Source organism: Spermophilus citellus (assembly GCF_964194105.1).
Source record: "Spermophilus citellus genome assembly, chromosome: 17".
In the NCBI taxonomy this organism is placed as follows: Eukaryota; Metazoa; Chordata; class Mammalia; order Rodentia; family Sciuridae; genus Spermophilus; species Spermophilus citellus.
In genome coordinates this window covers 55,194,443-55,215,423 of record NC_138199.1, presented here as the reverse complement: position 1 = coordinate 55,215,423, position 20,981 = coordinate 55,194,443, and the positions used below count along the sequence as shown (strand labels likewise).

Here is a 20,981-nt window from a genome sequence, read left to right as displayed (position 1 = left end):
AGCTCTTTGTTCAGCCTGCAGAGCTTTCCTTTCACTCTGAGAAAGCAATAACTGCCCTTCCTCCAAGACCCAGCATCAAGCTTTCCCTGGCCCATCTCCCATCACCCATCTCTGCCTGGCCCAGGCCCTTTGGCACTGAGCAATCTGGCTCCTGTCCAGGCTAATCTGCACTGCCTGGTAAATTTTCTCCCTTCACCCACCATTTCAATTCCTAGAAGGCAGAGAATAAGCTGAAACTAGAAGCTACTTGAACATCCCCCAACCCCCAGACCAGCTCAGTGCCAGGCACTCACAGCTCCTCAAGCCCCTTGCCTTGAACGTGGCATTCAAATTCTGCCCAAGGTTGCCCTTCCCATCTGGTTTCCTAATCTCTTCCCGACACCCCTCCCCCACCCAAGTCTAACCACTTTTCCATCCCAAACCCCACTTCCATTTAAAGTCCTCCAAGACTCAGCTGATCGTGGCGCTCCCAAGGTGGACTTAAATCTTTCTTTCCCGCCTTCAGCCAACCTTCTCCCTTGGGGAAGAAAGGCCAGGGGGCTGTTTATCTTTGTCTTCACAATTATTCCTCAACTTCCTTCGTTGCTGGGCTACCTAGCATTTAATCAAAGTTTGCTGAATGGAACAGGGAGGAAATGAACAATGTCCGCGATCCAGAAGCAAATATCCTGTGAATGACCCTGAAGGAATCCCTTCAGAGACAGCCCTTTTGGTTGTCAATGTCCCTAGACACGCGATGACCGTCTCTAACAGAAACTCTCTTAAGCGCCTGCAGGAGGAGAAAAGGCGGCGAAGCGAGCAGAGGCTGCCCAGCTGAGGCTGCCCAGCTGAGGCGGGCCATGTGTCATATGATTCTACAATCACATGATCCCTAGAAATGGGGTGTGAGGAAGGAGAGGAAAGGGGGAGGAGAGTGAATTGAGTAGAAAAGAAACAGCATTCCAGGATGGCCCCGCCTCTACGTCGACAGATAACCAATGGGAACGTGGCAGCCCGCATTCCTGGCCAATGGAAACTGAGATGGGCGGGTCATCACGCAAGCGGGGCCGTAGTCAGTGAGCTGACCCGCCGGGGCTACCCAGCGTGCGCGGACCCCGACGCAGGTAGGAGGGCGGCGGCGAAGACCTCTACCCTGCTCACACCATAAGTCTGGCTAAGGAGTGTGCGCTTGGGGTTCCTCAGAAATCTCATCCCGGAAACAAGAGTAGACCCGCTCATAGAAACTCTTTTGGGGATTTCTGGGTTTTTCTTTTTTGGGGGGTGGAGGGTAATTGCAGAGAACCCCATTAGAAGGGGGCTCTTTCTTTCCCCAAAATGCCGGGAAGCTGCAGCCCTTTCCCTCAAAGCAAGGAGCAGCCCCTCTTTGAGCCAACTCCACCCTTTACAGCAGGTGCCGGCTCTTTTCCCTTCTGATGATGGTGGGTGGTCCCCGGCGGCGGCTAGAAGTGGGTAGACCCGCCTCCGATCCCGGAGCTGCGAGGGGCTGGAAGAGGGTCTCGGGAGTGGGGACTGAACTCATGGGTTGCGTCTGCCTTACTTCCTCTCTTGGGTGGTGAAACAAGCCAACTTCCGCCTCTCCCCGCCACTTTTTCCTACCGCTTAGCAGCTGAGTTGGCTCACCTTTTGGGAAATTTCACTCCCCTTGGCACTCGAAGTTGGGGGGTGCCACCTAGTGGAAGATTACGGAGTTAGGGGTTTGATGAGGCGCCTGTCCTCTGGCTGATTTAGCTGTGTGGAGTGGGAGTCAGAGAGGCCGCCGCTGGAATCCTAAAGGGTATTGGGCCTCCCTCCGCAGTCCCTGGTTTTGTGTGGCGAGCGTGCAAGTTTTTGTGTGTGTACTCGTTTAAAGTAATACACTATATTCCCTAACCTCCGGATAAAAAGGAAGGAAAATACAGATCAGTCACTAGGGTGCCAGATTCACTTCTGCAGATTGGCATCCCTTCCGGACTAAGCCAGTGCATAGTGATAGTGTCCTGAAGGTTGAGATTAGACGTCCAAGGAGCAGGTGGGGCTGTCTGTAGATGCTTTGCCTGAGATCTGTGGGGCAAGGAGAGAGGACTAGCTTTCTGCATCCTGATTTGGCCCAGAGATGACCTTTTAGGGATGTTGAGTTTGAGTGGCTGGGTGGGATTTCCTGCCTCCACCTCTGCCCTGTGTCCACACATAGACGTTGGGAATTGAGGCACACAAACAGGGAGCAACTTCTGAGGCCTGCACTATCCGTCCATGGCAATTCTAGAAATAAGACCCAAGAGTGATTTCCAGGCAATTCCTGTATCCCACCTCCCCATTCTGTCCTGCCTGGTCCACTTGCCCAAGAAACACTTCTGTCCCTTTGGCTCTGCTAGTACCTCAGATTTTTATTCCCCCTGGGGCTTGGGTTTCAGTCCTAGGTAGTATTAGGGTGCCACTTGTGATATTAACCCATGTTTCAAATGCTCTGGAGCCCTCAAAGCCTGTTATCACCATGACATGTTACATGACACGGATTTGTTACTTAGCATCATTGAGTTTCAGTTTCCTCTGTTGAAAAGTGAAGGTAAGGGGCTGGGGTTGTGGCTCAGGGGAGAAGTGCTTGCCTGGCATGCATGGGGCACTGGGTTCAATCCTCAGCACCACATAAAAATTAAATAGGGGTATTGTGTCCACCTACAACTAAAGAATAATTTTTTTTTTTAAAGAAAGAAAAGTGAAGGTAATCACCACTATTTTGGATGGTTGTTGCAAAGAAATGAAGATAGCTGTGACTGGGTTCCTAGAGGGTCACAGGACATTTTGCTCCCCTAGGCAGGGTAACATCACTCCACTGCCCCATGGAGCTGGTTGAGCCAATTGGGGGAAGACTTGTTAGGGAAGTGAGAGGCTGCTGCCCCAGAGACTGAAGGCTCAGTTCCTCCTGCTGACTCAAATGGGCAGCCCATGAGCAGGCAAGGTCTTTACAAATGCAGCTGAGTTTTGCTTCCAGGGTGGGGGTTGGAATGTGTTTGGGGAGTTCAAAAGGGCCATGGTGGTGGTGGGGGCTCAAAGCACAGTTGTCTCAAAGGCTGATTCAGCCTCTTACCTGAGTGGAGAGGGGACAGTTATGGGCAGGTGGTGACTGTCCTCTGGGAAGGCAGTCCAGACTCCACTGGCTGCCATACTTCCTTTTTCATAACTTTCTCAACCCTGTGGTTTCCCATATGATCATGTAACTGTTCCACTCTAACCAGGTGCAGGTGGAGCAGACCTTAGGCAAGAAGGCAGCTGGAGGGGTTGGCTGAAGAAGGGGAGCCCTGATTTACCCTAGCAAGAGGAGAGAGCCACAAAAACCACACACCTTCCTGACTTTCATAAGCCTGAATCAACACACCCATAGAGACTCAGGTGTCAGTCCATGGCTGGGGAAAGAGATCCATACATACGCTCACGTCAACATGGAGCTCATGTAGACACGTGCTCATGATAGGCATGAGCTGGTGTATGTGTGACACCCATATAAGACACATGTAGGAAACTCTCAAGTTACATCTTTCTGCCTGCTTGAACAGGAGAAGCTCATCAAGTCTCAGCATTGGACTTTGGCTTGGGGAATGGTGAATGGCCTCAGAATTGAAGATGGTATGGGCTTAATTAAGTTGGGTGCCAAACACTCCTTGGTATTTTGCAGGCAGACCATGTGGATCCTGGTGAGCTGGGTCACATTAGTAGCAGGACTGGTGGCTGGAACACAGTGCCCAGATGGTCAGTTCTGTCCTATAGCCTGCTGCCTGGACCCAGGAGGAGCCAGCTACAGCTGCTGCAGTCCTGTTCCAGTGAGTGCCCTTTAAGCCAGGCAAGAGTTGGTAGCCTGGATTTTCCCAAGGGTGATCCTGGATTGGCTGGAGAAGGAGGCTAGGCCCAGGTCCTTTGATTTATCCCCTCCCCTCTTTTTCCAGGAAAAATGGCCTACAACATTGAGCAGGCCTCTAAGCAACACCTGCCAGACCCATGCCCACTGCCCTGCTGGCTACTCCTGCATCATCACCATCTCAGGCACTTCCAGTTGCTGCCCTTTCCCCAAGGTGAGTGTGTCACTGGCTCCAAGGAGGGGTTTAGATCTGCATTTACTTTTCCTATACCTTCCTGTCCCCAGATAAAGGACCTTGCCCATGCAAGCTTCTCTGTGTCTCATAGGCTGTGTCATGTGGGGATGGCAGCCACTGCTGCCCCTGGGGCTTCCACTGCAGTGCTGATGGGCAATCCTGTTTCCGAAGACCAGGTATGGCAGGGGTGCTGATGGAGGGCAGGTGGTGGGCAACATTATCCTAGTAAGCCCAGCCAGCTGGGTGGCCCTGATTCCTGCCCTCGTGTCCTTATTTGTGTGGTATTTATATTAAGCAAACCTGGGCTCTGGACAGAGGGGCAGCTCTAGGAGGGGACAGGAGAAAATGCAGGATTCCTAGCATTGTGGGGTTGGGTCCCACTGGACTGAGTTAATGCCAACTAACTTTTAGTAGATTCTCTGCTCCCAGTCATCTTTCTGAGGCAGGGACTGGCTTGTCTGAGAAGTGGGCTAGGGGATCCTGGGAGATCATTAGAATCCCAGTGCCAATCCCTAGGTCCCCTGTAGCTGGGCCTGCAGGCCCTGGTGCCACCGGCTTCTTGAGTGATGGGGGAATACCTTCACCAACTGGGTTGGTAGAATCCTGGATCATCCTGTCCACAGATAACAACCTCTTGGGTGCTGTCCAGTGCCCTGGTAGCCAGTTCGAATGCCCTGACTCCTCCACGTGCTGCATTATGCTTGATGGCTCCTGGGGATGCTGCCCAATGCCCCAGGTACAGGTTTGGAGAGATGGAGGTGAATGGAAGGTGGTGGGGGCAGAGCTAGGGGCGGGGATTGAGGGAAAAAGATGGAATCAGGACCATCTCTTCTCAGGCTTCTTGCTGTGAAGACAGAGTACACTGCTGTCCTCATGGTGCATCCTGTGACCTGGTTCATACTCGCTGCATCACACCCACAGGCACCCACCCCCTGGCAAAGAAGATCCCTGCTAAAAGGACTAAGGGGGAAGGTGAGGAGGTGGGAGAGCATAGGACTGGGATTGCGGGCAGCTGGGAAAAAGTTCTCCTTCACCCTCGTTTTCCCCCTCATACCTTGCTCTTCTTCTAGCAGCTTTGCCCAACTCTATTTTGTGCCCTGATGCACAGTCCCAATGCCCTGATGATTCTACCTGCTGTGAGCTGCCCAGTGGGAAGTATGGCTGCTGTCCAATGCCCAATGTGAGTAAGGGGCTAGAGCCAGCTTGGCTGTGTGCCCATGGCCAACTGGCCTGGACAGCACTTTACAGGGGCTCCAGGGACTGAGGCTGGTTGACTGGTGATGAGAGCCTGGCTGACTCAGGACTTGTGCTGCCCCCTAGTGGGGAATTGGAGCAGTGCCAGCTGTCAGCCTGAATACTTGTGCTCCCCTGAGACTGGAAGTCAGTCACTAGACTTACCCCTGTCCCCACCCAGGCCATCTGCTGCTCCGACCATCTGCACTGCTGCCCCCAGGACACTGTGTGTGACCTGATCCAGAGTAAGTGCCTCTCCAAAGAGAATGCTACGGACCTTCTGACCAAGATGCCAGCACACACAGGTACCAGAGGCAAATCATAGACCCCATTCCATCTGCACTATGAGGGCTCTCCTCTAAGTTATTCTAGGAACAGAAGTGGGGGTCAGTGCTGATGGATGCAGAGTGGGACCAGGCAGCTGTAGCCCCCTTTCCTCCACACTGGCCTTGCCTTCGGTTCATTGTGGGGTGGCATAAACTGTACCCTCCATCCTTAACATCTGCTTCTAGATGTGGAGCCCGCAAAGTGTGGTGCACCCTGAGGGTCCCTAGTGCCACTGCTGATTTGTTCTCTGCCTTCCTCACAGTGCAGGAGGTGAAGTGTGACATGGAGGTGAGCTGCCCAGATGGCTATACCTGCTGCCGCCTCCAGTCAGGGGCTTGGGGCTGCTGCCCTTTTACACAGGTACTTGGGAACAGTGGGTGGGCTGAGTTGAACAGAGATGGCAGCTGGCTAGACTCCTGTGCCCACTGGCCCTTCTCCATCCACCCTAGGCTGTATGCTGTGAGGACCACATACACTGCTGCCCAGCAGGCTTTAAGTGTTACACAGAGAAGGGAACATGTGAACAGGGGACCCTCCAAGTGCCCTGGATGGAGAAGGTCCCAGCCCATCTCAGCCTGCCAGACCCACCATCCTTGAAGACTGATGTTCCCTGTGATAACTTCACCAGCTGTCCCTCCTCCAATACCTGCTGCAGACTTTCTTCTGGGGAGTGGGGCTGCTGTCCTATCCCAGAGGTGCATGGGTAGGGGAGAGCACTGGGGGGACAGCATCATGGTCTGGGCAGGTGGGTGACCAGAATCCTGTTACTTGCTCTTCTATACCCTGCCGAGCCCACAGTGGCACCCAACTCTGTGATTTGTCTCCAGGTGTAGGAGCTATGAGCAGGAGAGGTGGGCCCTGCAGAGCTGCTTCCTATAATATCTTTTTCTGCCCATAACCCAGGCTGTCTGCTGCTTAGACCATCTGCACTGCTGCCCTGAGGGCTACACATGTACAGCCGAGGGACAGTGCCAATGGGGGAATAAGATAATAGCTGGACTGGAGAAGGTGCCTACACGCCAAGCTTCTCTGTCCCACTCAAGAGACATCGGCTGTGACCAGCACACCAGCTGTCCCGTGGGGCAGACCTGTTGCCCAAGCCTAAGTGGGGGTTGGGCTTGCTGCCAGTTGCCCCACGTGAGTGCCCACCTGCCTGTTATAGGATGAGGATGCTAAGTCCAGTGGGGTGGGGGGAACCACAGCAGTGTGATGCCATTTTGTCACCCAGGCTGTGTGCTGTGAGGATCGCCAGCATTGCTGCCCAGCGGGGTATACCTGCAACGTGAAGGCCAGAACCTGTGAGAAGGAAGTGGATTCTTTCTACCCTGCTGCCCGCCTGGCCCTCGGCTCTACTGTGGATGTGAGGGATGTGGCCTGTGGAGGAGGACGCTTCTGTCATGATAACCAGACCTGCTGCCCATATAAACGAGGGAGCTGGGCCTGCTGTCCCTATCGCCAGGTCAGTGCCACCCCTGACCCTGGGGCTAGATATGGGTGAAGGCTAGGTCCTGTTTTGTCCAACTCTCTCATCCTCCTCTGACCATCCAGGGTGTCTGCTGTGCTGATCGTCGTCACTGTTGTCCCGCTGGCTTCCACTGTGGGGCTAAGGGAACCAAGTGTTTGCGCAGGAACACCCAGCGCTGGGACACCCCTCGCTGGGATACCCCTTTAAGGGGCCCATCCCCGAGACAGCTGCTGTGAAGAGGGGCTGAGGACTGGAGACACACCACAGCCCTTGAGACCCCACTCAGAGGGTACCTGCTCAGGCCTTCCCAGCACCTCTTCCCTTCAAATTCTCCCTGCCCCGCCCCTCCCCCATTCTCAGTTTCCTCATCACCATGGGAGGTGGGGCCTCAATCTAAAGCCTTCCTATCAGAAAGGAGTTGTGGCAAATGCCACGTTACAAACTGCCATCCTCTATCCCAATTTCTGTGGACTCTGTGGCCAGGTGCTCTCCCCTATCCACAGGTGTATGTGTGCTTTTGTGTGTGTGTGTGTGTGTGTGTGTGTGTGTGTGTACCCAGGTGCGCACGCCTCCAATAAAGTTTGTACACTTTCTTAACAGTGTCTGATTTGGCCTGCCTGCCCTCCCTAGGGGACCCCTGAACAGGGGTACTCCTCCAGGGCCAGCATTCCCCCTCCCCCATAAAAAGTCACACAAGGCCTTAACCTCACCAGTTTTATATTTGCTCTTGCCCACAGCGGCCCCATCACATTACCCCCCAGTCCCCAGGGCTGCCCCAGCCACCAGCCCTGTAACATGTAACCCAGAGGCTAGTCAGCAAGCAGCACCCCCTCCCAACCCAGGGGTACACAGAATGCCCCTCCCTTCCCAGCCCTCACACTAGCAGCCAAGGCCAGGTCGCCCCTCCTGCTCTCCATAGAGCTTTCTATGTACAACCACGTTTATACAGGCACTGCTTCCCCCCCAGCCCTCCTCCCCAGCCCCTCCCAATGGGAGGCCTGACCCTTCCCACCTCCCTAGGCTTGGAGGCAAAGCCTGGGTCCCTTCCCAAAACATGCCCAGTACATACCACGGCCGGCTCCGCAGGCCCCTGGGCACCCTTCCGGGCTAAGAGTGAGTGCCCCAGCAGCTCCCCGGGGCGCGCAGCCTGGGGACCGGGTGGGGCGGGAGCGGCGGGGGCAGGCCCGGAGGCGGCGCTACTTGACGTTGAACACCATTAGCGGCCGCTCCTCCCGCCGCTGCCAGGGGCTCTTCTTGTCGCCGGTCTCGTCGCCCACTTCTGCCCCCAGCTCGTCCTCCGGGCTGGTGAGGGAGTCGCGTCGCAGCTCGCTGGCGCTGCTGCGGGAACTGTCCCCACGGCTGCGGCCCCGACCTCGGGGCACGGTGGCCGCCCGGCCCTCGGGAGCCGCCACCTCGTCCAGCAGCGGCGTCAGCGAGTTGTCCTCCGGGGAGCAGAGGCCAGTGCGGCTCTCGCTGCTGCTGGGCTCCGTGTCCTCGCTGAGCGCCAGGCGCGGGGGTGCGGGGGGCGGCGGCGGGGCGCGCTCCCGCTCCTCCCGCGGGGGTCGCCGGCGCGCGGGCCGCGCTTCGTGCACGTCGACGCCGGAGTCCAGGCTGGCGTCGGTGCTGCGGCCCCCGCCTCCCGCCTGCAGGTCGATGTAGGAGTGGCGCACCTGTGAGTTGGAGCGCCCATCCAGGGACACGAACCAGGCGCGCGGATGAGGCTTCACGCCCAGTTCCAGCAGCTTCTTCTCGGTCAGCGCCTGCAGCTCCCCGTTGAGCTGCGCCATGGTGGACTCGTTGAACAGCACCGGGATAGTGACGGAGCCGCTGACGGGCGCCGAGCGCCCGACCCCCCAGCCCTCGCCACCGCCACCACCGCCGCCGCCCTCGCCCCCCGCGCCCGAGTGGCCCTGCATCAGCGGGCGCTGGGGGTCGGGCTGGGGAAAAGGGCGCGCCGGGCCGGAGGCCGAACCCTCTGGCGGGGCGGGCTCATCGCCTACTCCCGCGGCGCCAGCCTCGCCGCCGAGGCGCACGTAGTGTGCAGGGATCACCAGGGTGGGCATGACGTTGCGGTAGACATTGTCCTTAAGATGGTCGATGGAGCCACAGAAAATGAGCTGCCCCGCCTGGCTGAGCGACGGTGGCCGCGCCAGCTGGTCTACCGACTGCGAGAGCAGGAAGTCGGGGGTCTTGCTTTCGGCCGCTCCCTTGTGGCCCAGGTAATGGTCGAAAGGCGGCGGCGGCGAGGGCGGCTCGTGCAGGAAGGCGGCGGCCCCCGCAGGCCCCCGCCGGTACTCCTCCAGGCCCGGCTCCAGTCCGCCAGGCCCTTCGACGGAGCGGGCGCCCTTGAGCCCGACACCCTCACCCCCGCGGGCACCCGGAGGCTCCGCGGCGGGGCGGCTGGCGGAGCGCGGCTTGGCACGGAAGAAGTCGTCTCGGGAAGCGGCCAAGTCCCTGGAGCTAGAGAAGGCCGAGTGCAGGGGTCCTGGAGGTGGGGCCTCGGGGTCCCCCGACGAGGCGGGCTCCAGGGGTCCTCCACAGATGAGGTGGAGCTGGGACATTGAGGTGGCCTGATCTCGTTTGTTACCGTCAGAAGGTCCGGAGAGCTGCAGCTTGCGGTGCTGTTGCCTTGGCTTCAAGCATCGCCTCCTGGAGAGGGAGACTGCAACCCTCAGGAAAGGCCGAGGGTGAGGGCCAGAGTGGCTGCCTAAACCATGCTGTTGCAGACCGAGGGGTGAAGATAGTTGGAGGACTGGGGCTCGCGCCTGGTGCGTTCGGGAGAGATGGGGGGTCGGCAGGAAAGGGCCTCAGAGAGGTTGTGGAAGGGTTAAGGGTGCAGTGGGAGGCCATCCAGCAGCTGAGGTCCATCTGGGAAACTGCATCCTGAGACCCTGGAAGGGCACCTAAGCCAACTAGGAGTGTGCCTGGAGTACCCTGGATATAAGAGCTGGGTTGGTAGGAGCAGCCACAGATTGTCTCTAGAGGGGTCTGGCCTGCAGATCCTACCACTTGTCCCCCCACTCCTCTTAAGCTGCTAGACTTTCTGGTCTTCACTTTTGCACATGCAGTCCTTTCCTGATGGCACTGCAAGGATCAGAATTGTTGGTGCATCTTTGGGCCCCCAGTGCTCAGCACAAGACCAGGCATACAGCAGGCCTCAGATAAAAGGAGGTGGAGGTCCCCCATACACTCACCGGCAATAGTAGATGAGCAGACACAGCAGAATGAGCACCAGCAGGGCCAGGGCTGCCAGGATGGTGAGCAGGAAGATGGTATGGTAGGTGCCAATGTCTTGGATGCCTGACGTGATAGTGACCAGCCCTGTGCCAGACAGGGGCTTAGTGTTCAGATGTGGATGCCCTTTCTGCCTTTCATAAAATGTCCACTCTTCCATCCTTCCCTTCCACCACTGTCCCCTGCCCCAATGCCCCACCACTCTCACCAGCCGTGGGGGAGGCCATAGCAGCCACCCAATACCCCAACTGGGGGGAGATGAAGGTCCAGTAGAGCTGCCGGCCTTCCTTCCTGATCACACCAGTGCCATTGCGTACCCACAGTCCTGGGAGAGGCATGGTCTCATCAAACTCAATGTCCCTCCACCAACCGCCACCTAAGTCCAATTTTCCTTCCCCAAACTCCAGCACCTGAAGCTCCCTGAGACACTTACCACTCTTGGGGTCAAACCTCCAAGCTGGTATGCTGGTGCCCACAGCCAGGGCACGAGGCTCTGAGGGCACTGGCAGGGACAGGTGAATGGGACCTGAGAGCGGCACCTCTGTCCCATTGCCTGTCAGCAGGTGCACACTCACAGCAGCCAGGGGCATCAGCTCCAGCCAGGAGCCATTGCCTGAGGGAAGAGGACACAGGACTTAGGTCTAACTCCTTGGGAGGGGAGGGAGTCCCTGCTATACCAGGTACCTAGCATACCTGAGCTGGAGGCCTCGGTGCCCAGGAAGGCAGGGAAAGCCCGCATTTCCTGCTGGGTGCTGGCAGGTGTGAGCGAGGCCCAGAGCTGGCTGTAGGTGGAACTGACAGGCAGGCGGGCAGCCCGGCGCTGGAACTGCACCCAGGGCTGGGATCGGGCTCCTGGATGGAGAGAGGTACTGCATTGGCCTAGCCAGGGACCAGGGCAAAAAGCAAATATCTAAGAAGGGGGCCGTGGGGCTGGGGATGTGGCTCAGGCGGTGGCGCGCTCGCCTGGCATGTGTGCGGCCCGGGTTCGATCCTCAGCACCACATACAAACAAAGATGTTGTGTCCGCCAAATACTAAAAAATAAATATTAAAATTCTCTCTCTCCCTCTCTCTTAAAAAAAAAAAAAAAAAAAAAGAAGGGGGCCGTGGGGTCGGGCCAATTGGGAAGGCCAGGGATGACCTGGAGAGAATTGGGCAGTCCAAATGTTAGCCTGGAAGAGATGTGGACCTGAAACCTCCAATCCTGTCTATGTGACCCTCAACAAGTTACTTGCTGTCCTTGAAACACTGTTTCCTTATAAACCAATAAAATGATGACATTTAAAATGATGTCCTCAGGGAATTAATGTCTCCTGTATGGCAGGTACCAGGCCAGTTCCTGGAATGCAAAGATGAATGTGGCCAGCTTCCCTGCCTTCAGGTTCACAGTCTAGTGTGGTACTGTCCTTTAGGTACCATTGGAACTTTCTACCATGATGAATGATGGTGATGACCATTACTATACCCACTTGACGCACATGGCTATTAAGCATTTGAAATGTGGTTAATGTAACTGAGGAAATGGATCTATTTTTAATTTGTAAGAATTTGAGGAATTTTTAATTTTGGTTATTTCAATTTAAATAGACACAGATAGTAGCTACTTCATTAGACAGGTGTGTGTGTGTGTGTGTGTGTGTCTGTTGGGGTGAAGGGAATAGACATAAACAGAATTCCAATACTGTATGGTTATAGATAACATTTATTAAGTTTTAAAATATACTGGGCACTGTTCTAAGCTGGATACTATAGTAATCCCTGTAATTAGCATAACAGCCCCTGAGATAGGTTGCCTTTATTATCAATTCTATTTCATATATCACTTACTCTAAGTCACCATCCATGATCCCAGAATGATGCCTCAGCTCTGGCACCAGGACCCACCCTGTCACCCCCACTCCATCCTGCCTCTTTATTAACTGCTGGGGGCGTCTGACCAGCCCAGCACTGGGAAGGCATGGAATGGAGTCTTGCAGGACAAGTGAGACTCTGCCAGGAAATTGGGAAAGGACTTCCAGGAGGACTGGCAGGAGAAAGCTCCGCAGCCTGAGGCAGTGGCTGCCTGTCCTGGTGGGTGCTGCCAGCTCTGGGAAGGGTCTGGGCTTCTGCTAAAAGCAGTGAGCACTATGGGAGAGCTGTAGCTCTGGGCAGCAAGGTCCATCTGGCATTTTAGAAACCTCCAGGGGGCATTTAGAAGCCTCTGGTGCAGGGTCAGAGTGAATATGATAGCCAAGAGTAATTTGCCAACAAGAGTGCAAGCTAAGAATTTTAACTGGGGAGGGTCTTCTCCCACTCCCAAACCCACTGTTGCTCTCTAGTGGTAGCTGGATGGAATCTACCCTCAGCATGGCCAGGCCAGAACCTTTTCCAAACCCTCACTGTCCCCTTCTGCCACATCACCCTGATGACTTGGCCAGGTCTTACACTCAGCAAGTGTCTCTCCTTGCTTTCTACTCCTGAGCCCACCAAGTGCTCTGGTCCACTTGGCTCTATGCAGGTCATCTCTGAATCCAGCTGTCTCTCTCCACTGCCCTACTAGTTCTGCAACCATTCCAAGGTTTGTAATGAGGTTTGTCTTTCTACTTGTCTGTGACTTTTTAAGGCAGGGACTTAAGTCTGTAACTTTTTAATGTTCTTTCTTACCATTGTGCCCCTGCACCAGCCACCATGCCTGGCACAGTGCAGATGCTGAAGTATTTAAGTGAGTGAGATTGAAAGCCTGTGGGTAGACAAGGACCACTTCAAGATAGCTCCAGGCCTTGCACTTGATCGGTGGTCAATACCTGTGGAAGGACCCTCTCATGGCCTCCTCACAGCCAGACACCCAGTAAGTGCAAAAATACATGATAATAAAGGTGGCAGGGAAGTAGGAGTAGAGAGAGAATAGAAACCACGAGAAGCCCCAACAGACTATAAACATTTATTGAATACCTTCTGTGGTTTTTTTTTTTTTTTTTTTTGCATACTTAATGTATTTATTTATTTGGTACTAGGGATTGAATCCAGGTGTGCTCTACCACTGAGCTATATCACCAGCCCTTTTAAATTTTTATTTTGAAACAGGGTCTCACCAGGCTGAGGCAGGCCTTGAACTTACTATTCTCCTGCTTCAGCCTCCAGAGTCACTGGGATTACAGGCTTGAGTCACTGGATTCAGCACAATTGATGTTATTTACTCCTTGCCTCAATTTGATTAAGACATTATGCTTCCACATATTACACATGAACAAAGAACGGCTTAGAGAGGCTTGGGTGATTTGCCCAAGTGCACCCAGCTTATATGTGTTCAAGGAGAGTTTTTTTGCACACAGGTCAGGGGGAAAGAAGTGGAGTTGGTGTGGGATGGAAGGGTGGGGCTTACCAGGAGAGCCTAGGAGGATGTGCACAAGGTCCTCATAGAGGATGAGGGTGGCTGGCCGCTCGGGGAGCAGGTAGAGGCTGACAGATGCATACACTGCAAGAGGGGTGGCCCATGAGCTCCAGAAAAACACACACCCCCTTCCAGGCACCCCCACACACCCAAATCCCAGTGGTTTCATCCTCCCTTACCCCATTCTGCATACCCCAGCCCAGGGAGCAGCTGCTGGAAAGCCTGTCCCCTCCACCCCCGAGGACTATTTTGGGAAGGGGCTGATGGAGGATCAGCTGCTGCCCCCCTCCCAACTCCACCTGCCCCTCCACTCACAGGGCAGCTTGTCAACACGCCAGGGCACAGAGTTGGTGAGGAAGCCAGGGCGGGCAGCAGTGACCAGTACCCAGGTGCCCAAGCGGTAACTGAGAGGTAATGTGGCCACGCCCTCTGAGTCTGTGGTGCCGGCAGCCAGCAAGGTTCGGTTCCCAAACACATCCACGGAGGCCCGGGCCAGGGGCACCAGCTCCCCGCTCACATACACCTGCACCTTGATCAGGATCTCTGTGGGCAAGATGGGGTGAGGGGAGTGAGGAGCCGAGAGGGAGTATGAGAACTAGGGAAAGCCTCAAGATCAAAAGAATGGGCTGCTGGTTATGGGGGATTACGGGGCTGATGCCAGACCAGTATTATAATGAAAGCCAGTATTTATTTACTTTTGTAGTTCTGGGGATGGAACTCAGGGCTTCCCTTGCACACCAGGCAAGAAGTACACTGAGCCACAGCCAGCAAGTATGGAGTGCTATTATTTAAGCCTAAATGAAGTCTGAGAAGTAGGTGGTGCTATTACTGTATTTCATCAAGTCTAACCCATGCAGCCTTTCACATTTTAATATTTCTGAACTTGAGTTTTATCTGTGATTGATGATGTCATCATTAAAATTGATAGCATTTTTTCTTTCTTTCTTTTTTTTTCAGTACTGGGAATTGAACCCAGCGTCGCTCTGCCACTGCGCTATATCTCCCTGCCATTTTAACATTTTATTTTGAGAAATTGTCTTGCTAAGTTACTGGAGTAGGCCTGGAACTTGTGATTCTCCTGCTTCAGGCTCTAAAGTTGTTGGGATTACAGGCAAGTGCCCAGTGCAAAATAATAATGCATCTTACAGTCAATGATGTGTTAAATTTGATAAAATATGCCCTTTCCCCATTTTACAGCTAAACTAAGACTCAAAGAGTTTAGATATATAGAAATCTGGGATCCAACCTGGTAGTCATCACTAGGACATAAATTCTTAGCTATTTGACCCTAGGAGACCAGTGTCTGAGGACAGGAAGGAAAATGAGTGCTGAGAAAGGATGAATTCAAGGAGGAGGGGCCTATAGATAGAGATAGATGAGGTCAAGTTTGAAAGGGAGGATGGGGGCCAGTGTGGTGGCCCACACCTGTAATCCCAGTGGCTCAGGAGGCTGAGGCAGGAGGATTGCATTTTCAAAGCCAGCCTCAGCAACTTAGAGAGGTCCTAAGTAACTCAGTGAGGCCCTGTCTCTAAATAAAATACAAAATAAGGCTGGGGATATGGCTCAATAGTTAAGTGCCCCTGGATTCACTCCCCAATACCAAAAAGAAAAAAGAAAGGGAGGATGAAAGCTGGGTTGGAATTTGAGTTCTCAAGGAAGAAAAATTGAGAAGGGGACACTAAGGAATTGGACATTCCCATCATTCCCCTCCTTCCCAGAAACCTTTGCACAAGTCTCTTTTCCTTCAAATTTAGGGATACACTCTAACCCCTAAGCCTGAACAAGTATCTCCTGACCCCTCCCCTTCATGTCTATAGCTGGTCAGTGACAGTCAGTCACCATGGCAACGCCCTCATTCCTCCCAGGAGATCAGGCAGGGAGCTGGGGCCCTAGCAAGGGGAAGGCAATCCGGAGGGCCCACCAGACTCCAAGAAAACTGATAGGCAGGGAACTGGGATGGAAAGACCTTCTTCTGGTTTCCAGGGCTGCCTCTGCCCCAAGTCCCAGAATAGCCAGGCTGGGCTGGCCTGCAGAGATCCTAAACTCCACTGGCATGATGGGACCCGAGTTTTCCCATGGATTCTCAGGCAGGCTCTTGGATCCACAGCCCATCTACCCTATCTGCTTCCCTTCAGGAAGGCCTTACACGTGGAGCCTGACACTCAACAGTGACAGGTGTTTTATCTCAGGCTTCCAGTCCAGGGCCAGGACCACGCCTGCTGGTGGCATCCCATCCAGCTGTTCACCAGAGCCCACCTCCCTCTCCCTTCCCAGGCCAGAACACAACCCTGTAGGGTGGGGCACACACTCAGCCCACTCTGGTCTCCCCCAACACACAGTAGGAATTCTGAGAAGCTAGAAGGGCCTGGCTACTATCCTGGCTGGGAGCAGCTGGACAGAGCAGCTGGGAATAAGGGACCCAGCAGCCTTAAAAATGGTCACTTGAAGGAATGCCTTGGGCTCAAGGGCTCAAGAGTCTCAGAAGAGGTGAGGGGACTGGGGACACAAAATCGGGGTGGGCAGGTAAAGCCTGAGGAGATATCAGTGCCAAGCTGGGGGTGGGGCAGATGTGGAGCAGATTCCCTTCCCTCAACCTGGGCTCCCAGCCAGCTGCCTGAGAACCCCCTAGCTAGTCTCTATTTCCACCAATTCCCTGGGCTCTCTCCCCTGGGGCGCAGGGCCTTGACAGAGGGACTTTTTAAGAAACTAGGAACTCCTTCTACCTGGCAAAGCCTCCTGTCCTCCCTGGGAAATCAGGGAAGACTGAGGCAGAAGGAGATCCTTCCCCATTCCTCAAAGCCTAACATTCCATACAATGTCTGCTTCTCAGCTTCAGCCCTGCCTCGTTCCAGTAGGAAATGCGACCTCCTCCCTTCATCCGGATCCCACTTCCCTCAACCAGACCCCCCACCCTGCCTTTCCTGCTAGCTTCTTGAAGGTGGTCGAGGGGGTTGAGGAGCAGAGAAGACGGTTTCAGGCAGAGATGGGGCCATCAGACAGAGGAGGCAAGTGCAGTATGGGGTGATGGCGCAGGAGGCTGGGAGGTGGGCGCAGGGCTGGGGTGGATGGAGACCGAAGCACCCATCGGTGTGGAGTCCTAGTCTCTCCCGCTGCAGGAGCCGGCCCCACCCCCACCTCACACACCCACCTTGGCTGGGTAAGGCGCTGGGAGGGTCTCTTCTATTGGGAAGGAGAGGTGAGGTGAGGAGGGGGTGATCTGGGAGCGGGAAGAGGACAGGAGTGGCAGGACGCGGGCTGGATGCAGACCCAGGCACCTGCCTTCCCAGCTGGCACTCAGCATGGCTCCGCGACCACAGCCCAGCCATGCGCCTTGAGTTGAGAATCACAATGTACTCCTTTTCTCAGAGCCCACCAACTGCAGCCTCACCTTCATCATGGGAAAATCAGCTCTTATTTGTGCACCCCAAATTCTAAACCTGGGGGGCCGGCTGGAAGCTGTCAGGCTCCCTGGGAGAAGAACCCCATTCGAGCCGTCGATCCCGCCCACAGCCTCACCCACTCCCCCTTTTCCCCTCCCCCCTTCAAGCTCAGCTCTAAGCGCCCAGCCCCCGTCCGGGCCCAGGGTGGCAGTCGATGCCAGCGCCCCCACCCAGCCGGGGTCTAAAGTGAGGAACCTGCGGGGGGCTGCGGAACCAGTGCCCGCCCCAGCCCGCCCCTGGGCGGGTGTCTTCTGTAGACAATGGCTCAGGCAGCAGCGCCTCGAGGACCAGGAGGGAGAAAAACAAGTCGGGAGGGGGTTGGCGGCGCCAAGCCTGGGTACCCCCGCCCTCCGCATTGTGTCTCCCGGAGACCCCCGCTCCGGACAGTCTCTCCCCCACCCATCACATTCCCCCAGAAGCGCCGACCCTAGGTCCCCTTAGCTCCCCCCCACTCCAATTCAGTGAACAGAATGCACCCCAATTCACGAGCACCGCGAAGAGGGGCTGGCGGGCTGGGACCGGATCCAGAGTCGCAGGCCCGCGATCGCTGCCCCTCCCGGTCGAGACTCACCCTGCGGACTGGGGGGCTCCGGCGGCGACTTGCCGGGAGCCCGGGAGGCGCCGCCGAGCAGTAGCCCCAGCAGCGGCAGCAGCCGCGCGAGGACGCTGGGGCCACTCGGCGGCGGCATCGCGGGGCTCGGCTCGGCCCGGCCCTAGCGGTCCATAGCTCCCGCCTGGCCCATCTCGGCCGGCCCCGCTCAGCCCCAGCTCTGCGCCGCGCCGCGCCGCGCCGCTTGGGCTCCCGCTCCGGCTGCGGCGCCCGCTCAGCGCGATTGTCTCCGCCCGGAGCTGCCGTCAGCGCCCCCTGCAGGCCTCTCCTGGCACCGCGGGCCTGCGGGCACCGCCCCCTGGCGGCCCAGGCTCCGCCCGCCACCTCAACACGGCCCGCCTGCTGCCCACCCCATCCTTCCAGAATCTGAGCAGCCAGGGAGTGTTGAGTGTTGAGTCCAATTAAGGGAGTCTTGGGGTTCGTGAAACTTGGTGCAAAATTGGAATGGTTATTGCTTGCTTTCAAAGGGGTACGGTCATGATTGTCTCAAAAAGGTGTTAAGAATTCCCTGCCACTTCTCTCCTCAGACACTCAGAGTGTTATGCAGGTTGGACTCTCTAAAATTCTGAATTACTCAGATCTGGGGGCGCATTTAGCCTCAGCCTCTTATTAAGTCACCTGCAAGTTAATTTAGCGTTATGGTCCTCAGTCATTGTTTGTCATGGGAATTGTAATCATCTACCTGATAGGGTTGTTGTAACAATTAAATGAGATGATGATGTAGAATCCAGCACAAACCTGTCAGGAGCAGGTGTGCAATAAATGGGGCTGTGGTTGGCCTAGAATAAGGAGGGGGCTCACCTTCCCTTAGGTGATAAGACCCATTCCAGGGTAGACACCCTAGCTAGAATGTTCTTCCAGCTTTTTTTCTCCGAGAATCATCTGTTGGTCCCACTAGCTCTGGCCTCACGAATGACAGCCTGGATCTTTTCTTTCTTCGCCAGTCATTACACCCTACATTTGAAGAGTAGCCCCAGCCAACCTTTCTTTTCTCTCAGTTCATTATTTCCAGCTGTCAACATCACTCAGCTTCTGCTCCGTATCATCAAATCCTCATCTAACTTGATGCTGAAACCCTCTCTTGGGTGACACTGGCTAGTCACCTTCTCTTTAGCACAACATGGTGCCCAGGAGGGGACTGGATACTCAAGGCAAAGACCTTGTTCCCCAAAGGACAGCAGGCTTCCCTCCTGGTTAGATCCACTGGATATTTATCCTCCTCCTCTTTTTTTCTTCTTCTCCCTCCTTGCTTCTTCTCTTCCTCCTCCTCTTTATCTTTTTTTTCCCCTTCACTACTAGGGATTGAATCTAGAAGCACTCAACCACTGAGTTACATCCCTAACCCTTTTTATTTATTTTTAAATATATATGTATTTTTTAGTTGTTGATGGGCCTTTATTTTATTCATTTATTTATATGTAGTGCAGAGAATTGAACCCAGTGCCTCACATATGTGAATGAAGCACTCTCTGACTGAGCCACAACCTCAGCCGTTTATTTATTTTGAGACAAGGTCTTGCTAATTTGCTGAATCTGGCCTTGAATCTTCTTTCCTTAGCTTCCTGAGTCACTGGGATTACAGGTATGTACCAGCAGCTCTATTTCTTTCAACAGAAATTTCCATCTAACCAGATTCCCAGTCTTATTCTTATGTAACCATTTTTTTTTTTTTTTGGAACCAAAACACAGGATTTAGCACTCTTCCTTGGTGAATTTCATCTTGTTGGTTTCAACCCAACTTTACAATCTGTCAAGGCTGCCTTGAATCTACTTCAGTCACCCATTGTATTGGCGCCCCCTTTCTCCCCTTCACCCCAGCCAGCAACCATCTGCAGGGTGAAAAGTGGCTTCCTCTGCCTCCATGCAAGGAACTCACGACAATGCCAGACAGCCCAGGGCCACAGTGGAGCTTTGAGACACCATCATAGAGATTTAGACCATCAGGTCTCAATCTGAGTCTCTATGATCAGCTCACGTTTCTGTCTTGTCTCTAAGGACTAATGCCAAAAGCTTTGCTGGATATAAGTTGTTTGGGGCCATCCAATTGTAGCGATGAAGGGGAAGTTTGGCTGGTGTTAACTATCATGGCTTAATCTTTTCTCAGATGTTCACAGTCACTCAACTAGAAACCTGTCCTGGAACTTCTCATGCATGGAGTTCAAATTATTTTTCTTAGAATCAAATATTATCAGCCCTTGTGAGGTAAGTCTGTTCATCAATAGCTTCCCCCATCACTTAGCATCAAGTCCAAAGTTCAACCCATGGCCTCAAGCTGTGCCTACCTGCCTGCCCTTCCCTACCTCTCTGACCTCCTCTCCTGTACCTTTCACCCAGCTGTCCTCCTTACTTTTGTTGGAACACACACAATCTGCTCCTCAGGGCCTTCTCACTGGCTGCTCTTTCTGCCAGAACACCATCTCCATGTCACATGCATTATTTATCCCTCTCGGCTCACCTCATCAAAGACACCTTCCCTGACCATTCTCCTGAAGATGGCAGCTCCTCTCAACCCCCACGGGTGTTCTATCACTATCTCCTTTCCTTTATTTTCACCCATAGCTGACCACCACTGACACATTTATCTATTTTTTTTTCTCTTTCTTTTTGTGTGTGTGGTACTTGGATTAAACCCAGGGGTGCTCTACTACTGAAGTAATCCCAGACTTTTTATTTTATCTTTTTGAGACAGGATCTTGCTAAATTGCTAAAGCTGTTCTTGAACTTGCAATCCCCCTGCCTCAGCCTCCCAAGTGGCTGGGATTACAGGCATGTGCCACCATGCCCAACTGTATTTATTTCTTGCTTTATTTTTTGGGGGGAGGGTACTGGGGATTGAACTCAGGGGTACTCAACCACTAAGCCACATCCTCAGCCCATTTTTTTAAAATTTTTTTTTAAAGAGAGAGAGAGAGATAAGAGAGAATTTTAATATTTATTTTTTTAGTTCTCGGCGGACACAACATCTTTGTTTGTATGTGGTGCTGAGGATCGAACCCGGGGCGCACGCATGCCAGGCGAGCGCGCTACTGCTTGAGCCACATCCCCAGACCCTGGCTTTGAATTCTTGAGCCTCCTCCCTCAGCCTCCCAAGCTGCTGGGATCACAGGCATGCGCCACTGGGCCTGGCTTCTTGCTTTATTCTTTCTCCACTTGAATTCGAGTTTCATGAAGGCAAGGATTGTATTCATTACTTTATCCCAGCACTGGAATAGTCCAAGGCACATGGTAGGTGCTCAATA

The 20,981-nt window shown here is 54.3% G+C and overlaps 2 protein-coding genes across 4 annotated transcripts; one reads left to right on the top strand and one right to left on the bottom strand.

Moving 5' to 3' along the window:
* The first annotated feature begins 1,010 nt into the window (after positions 1 to 1,010).
* Positions 1,011 to 7,686, top strand: GRN (granulin precursor). 2 transcript variants are annotated; one of them, XM_081270882.1, is made up of 13 exons: positions 1,011 to 1,103; positions 3,650 to 3,794; positions 3,918 to 4,043; positions 4,156 to 4,240; positions 4,688 to 4,800; positions 4,901 to 5,036; positions 5,138 to 5,244; positions 5,479 to 5,602; positions 5,887 to 5,984; positions 6,074 to 6,319; positions 6,528 to 6,761; positions 6,853 to 7,083; positions 7,173 to 7,686. In XM_081270882.1, the coding sequence occupies exons 2-13, from the start codon at positions 3,657 to 3,659 to the stop codon at positions 7,323 to 7,325; spliced, it is 1,791 nt and encodes a 596-aa protein (XP_081127008.1). In that variant the 5' UTR covers positions 1,011 to 1,103; positions 3,650 to 3,656; the 3' UTR covers positions 7,326 to 7,686. The 2 variants fall into 2 exon arrangements, with proteins under 2 accessions (XP_081127008.1, XP_081127007.1); XM_081270881.1 differs by having other exon boundaries at positions 5,135 to 5,244.
* A 123-nt stretch (positions 7,687 to 7,809) lies between these two features.
* Positions 7,810 to 17,948, bottom strand: FAM171A2 (family with sequence similarity 171 member A2). Of its 2 annotated transcripts, XM_081270880.1 has the most exons (8): positions 17,704 to 17,948; positions 14,008 to 14,235; positions 13,684 to 13,776; positions 11,017 to 11,175; positions 10,757 to 10,936; positions 10,532 to 10,648; positions 10,284 to 10,410; positions 7,810 to 9,738 (listed from the first exon to the last, which is right to left on the bottom strand). In XM_081270880.1, exons 1-8 carry the CDS (start codon positions 17,819 to 17,821, stop codon positions 8,286 to 8,288), a joined length of 2,475 nt encoding a protein of 824 aa, XP_081127006.1. In that variant the 5' UTR covers positions 17,822 to 17,948; the 3' UTR covers positions 7,810 to 8,285. The 2 variants fall into 2 exon arrangements, with proteins under 2 accessions (XP_081127006.1, XP_081127005.1); XM_081270879.1 differs by having other exon boundaries at positions 10,532 to 10,936.
* Positions 17,949 to 20,981: the final 3,033 nt, after the last annotated feature.

Coding starts and splice junctions, on each gene's coding strand:
- FAM171A2 (XM_081270879.1), bottom strand. CDS start 17,821: ATGCCGCCGCCGAGTGGCCCCAGCGTCCTCGCGCGGCTGCTGCCGCTG. Junction 13,777..14,007: donor GCGTGTTGACAAGCTGCCCT/GTGAGTGGAGGG, acceptor CCCCTCTTGCAG/TGTATGCATCTGTCAGCCTC. Junction 11,176..13,683: donor CATCCTCCTAGGCTCTCCTG/GTAAGCCCCACC, acceptor CTCTCCATCCAG/GAGCCCGATCCCAGCCCTGG.
- GRN (XM_081270881.1), top strand. CDS start 3,657: ATGTGGATCCTGGTGAGCTGGGTCACATTAGTAGCAGGACTGGTGGCT. Junction 4,241..4,687: donor ATCCTGTTTCCGAAGACCAG/GTATGGCAGGGG, acceptor TCCTGTCCACAG/ATAACAACCTCTTGGGTGCT. Junction 5,985..6,073: donor GCTGCTGCCCTTTTACACAG/GTACTTGGGAAC, acceptor CATCCACCCTAG/GCTGTATGCTGTGAGGACCA.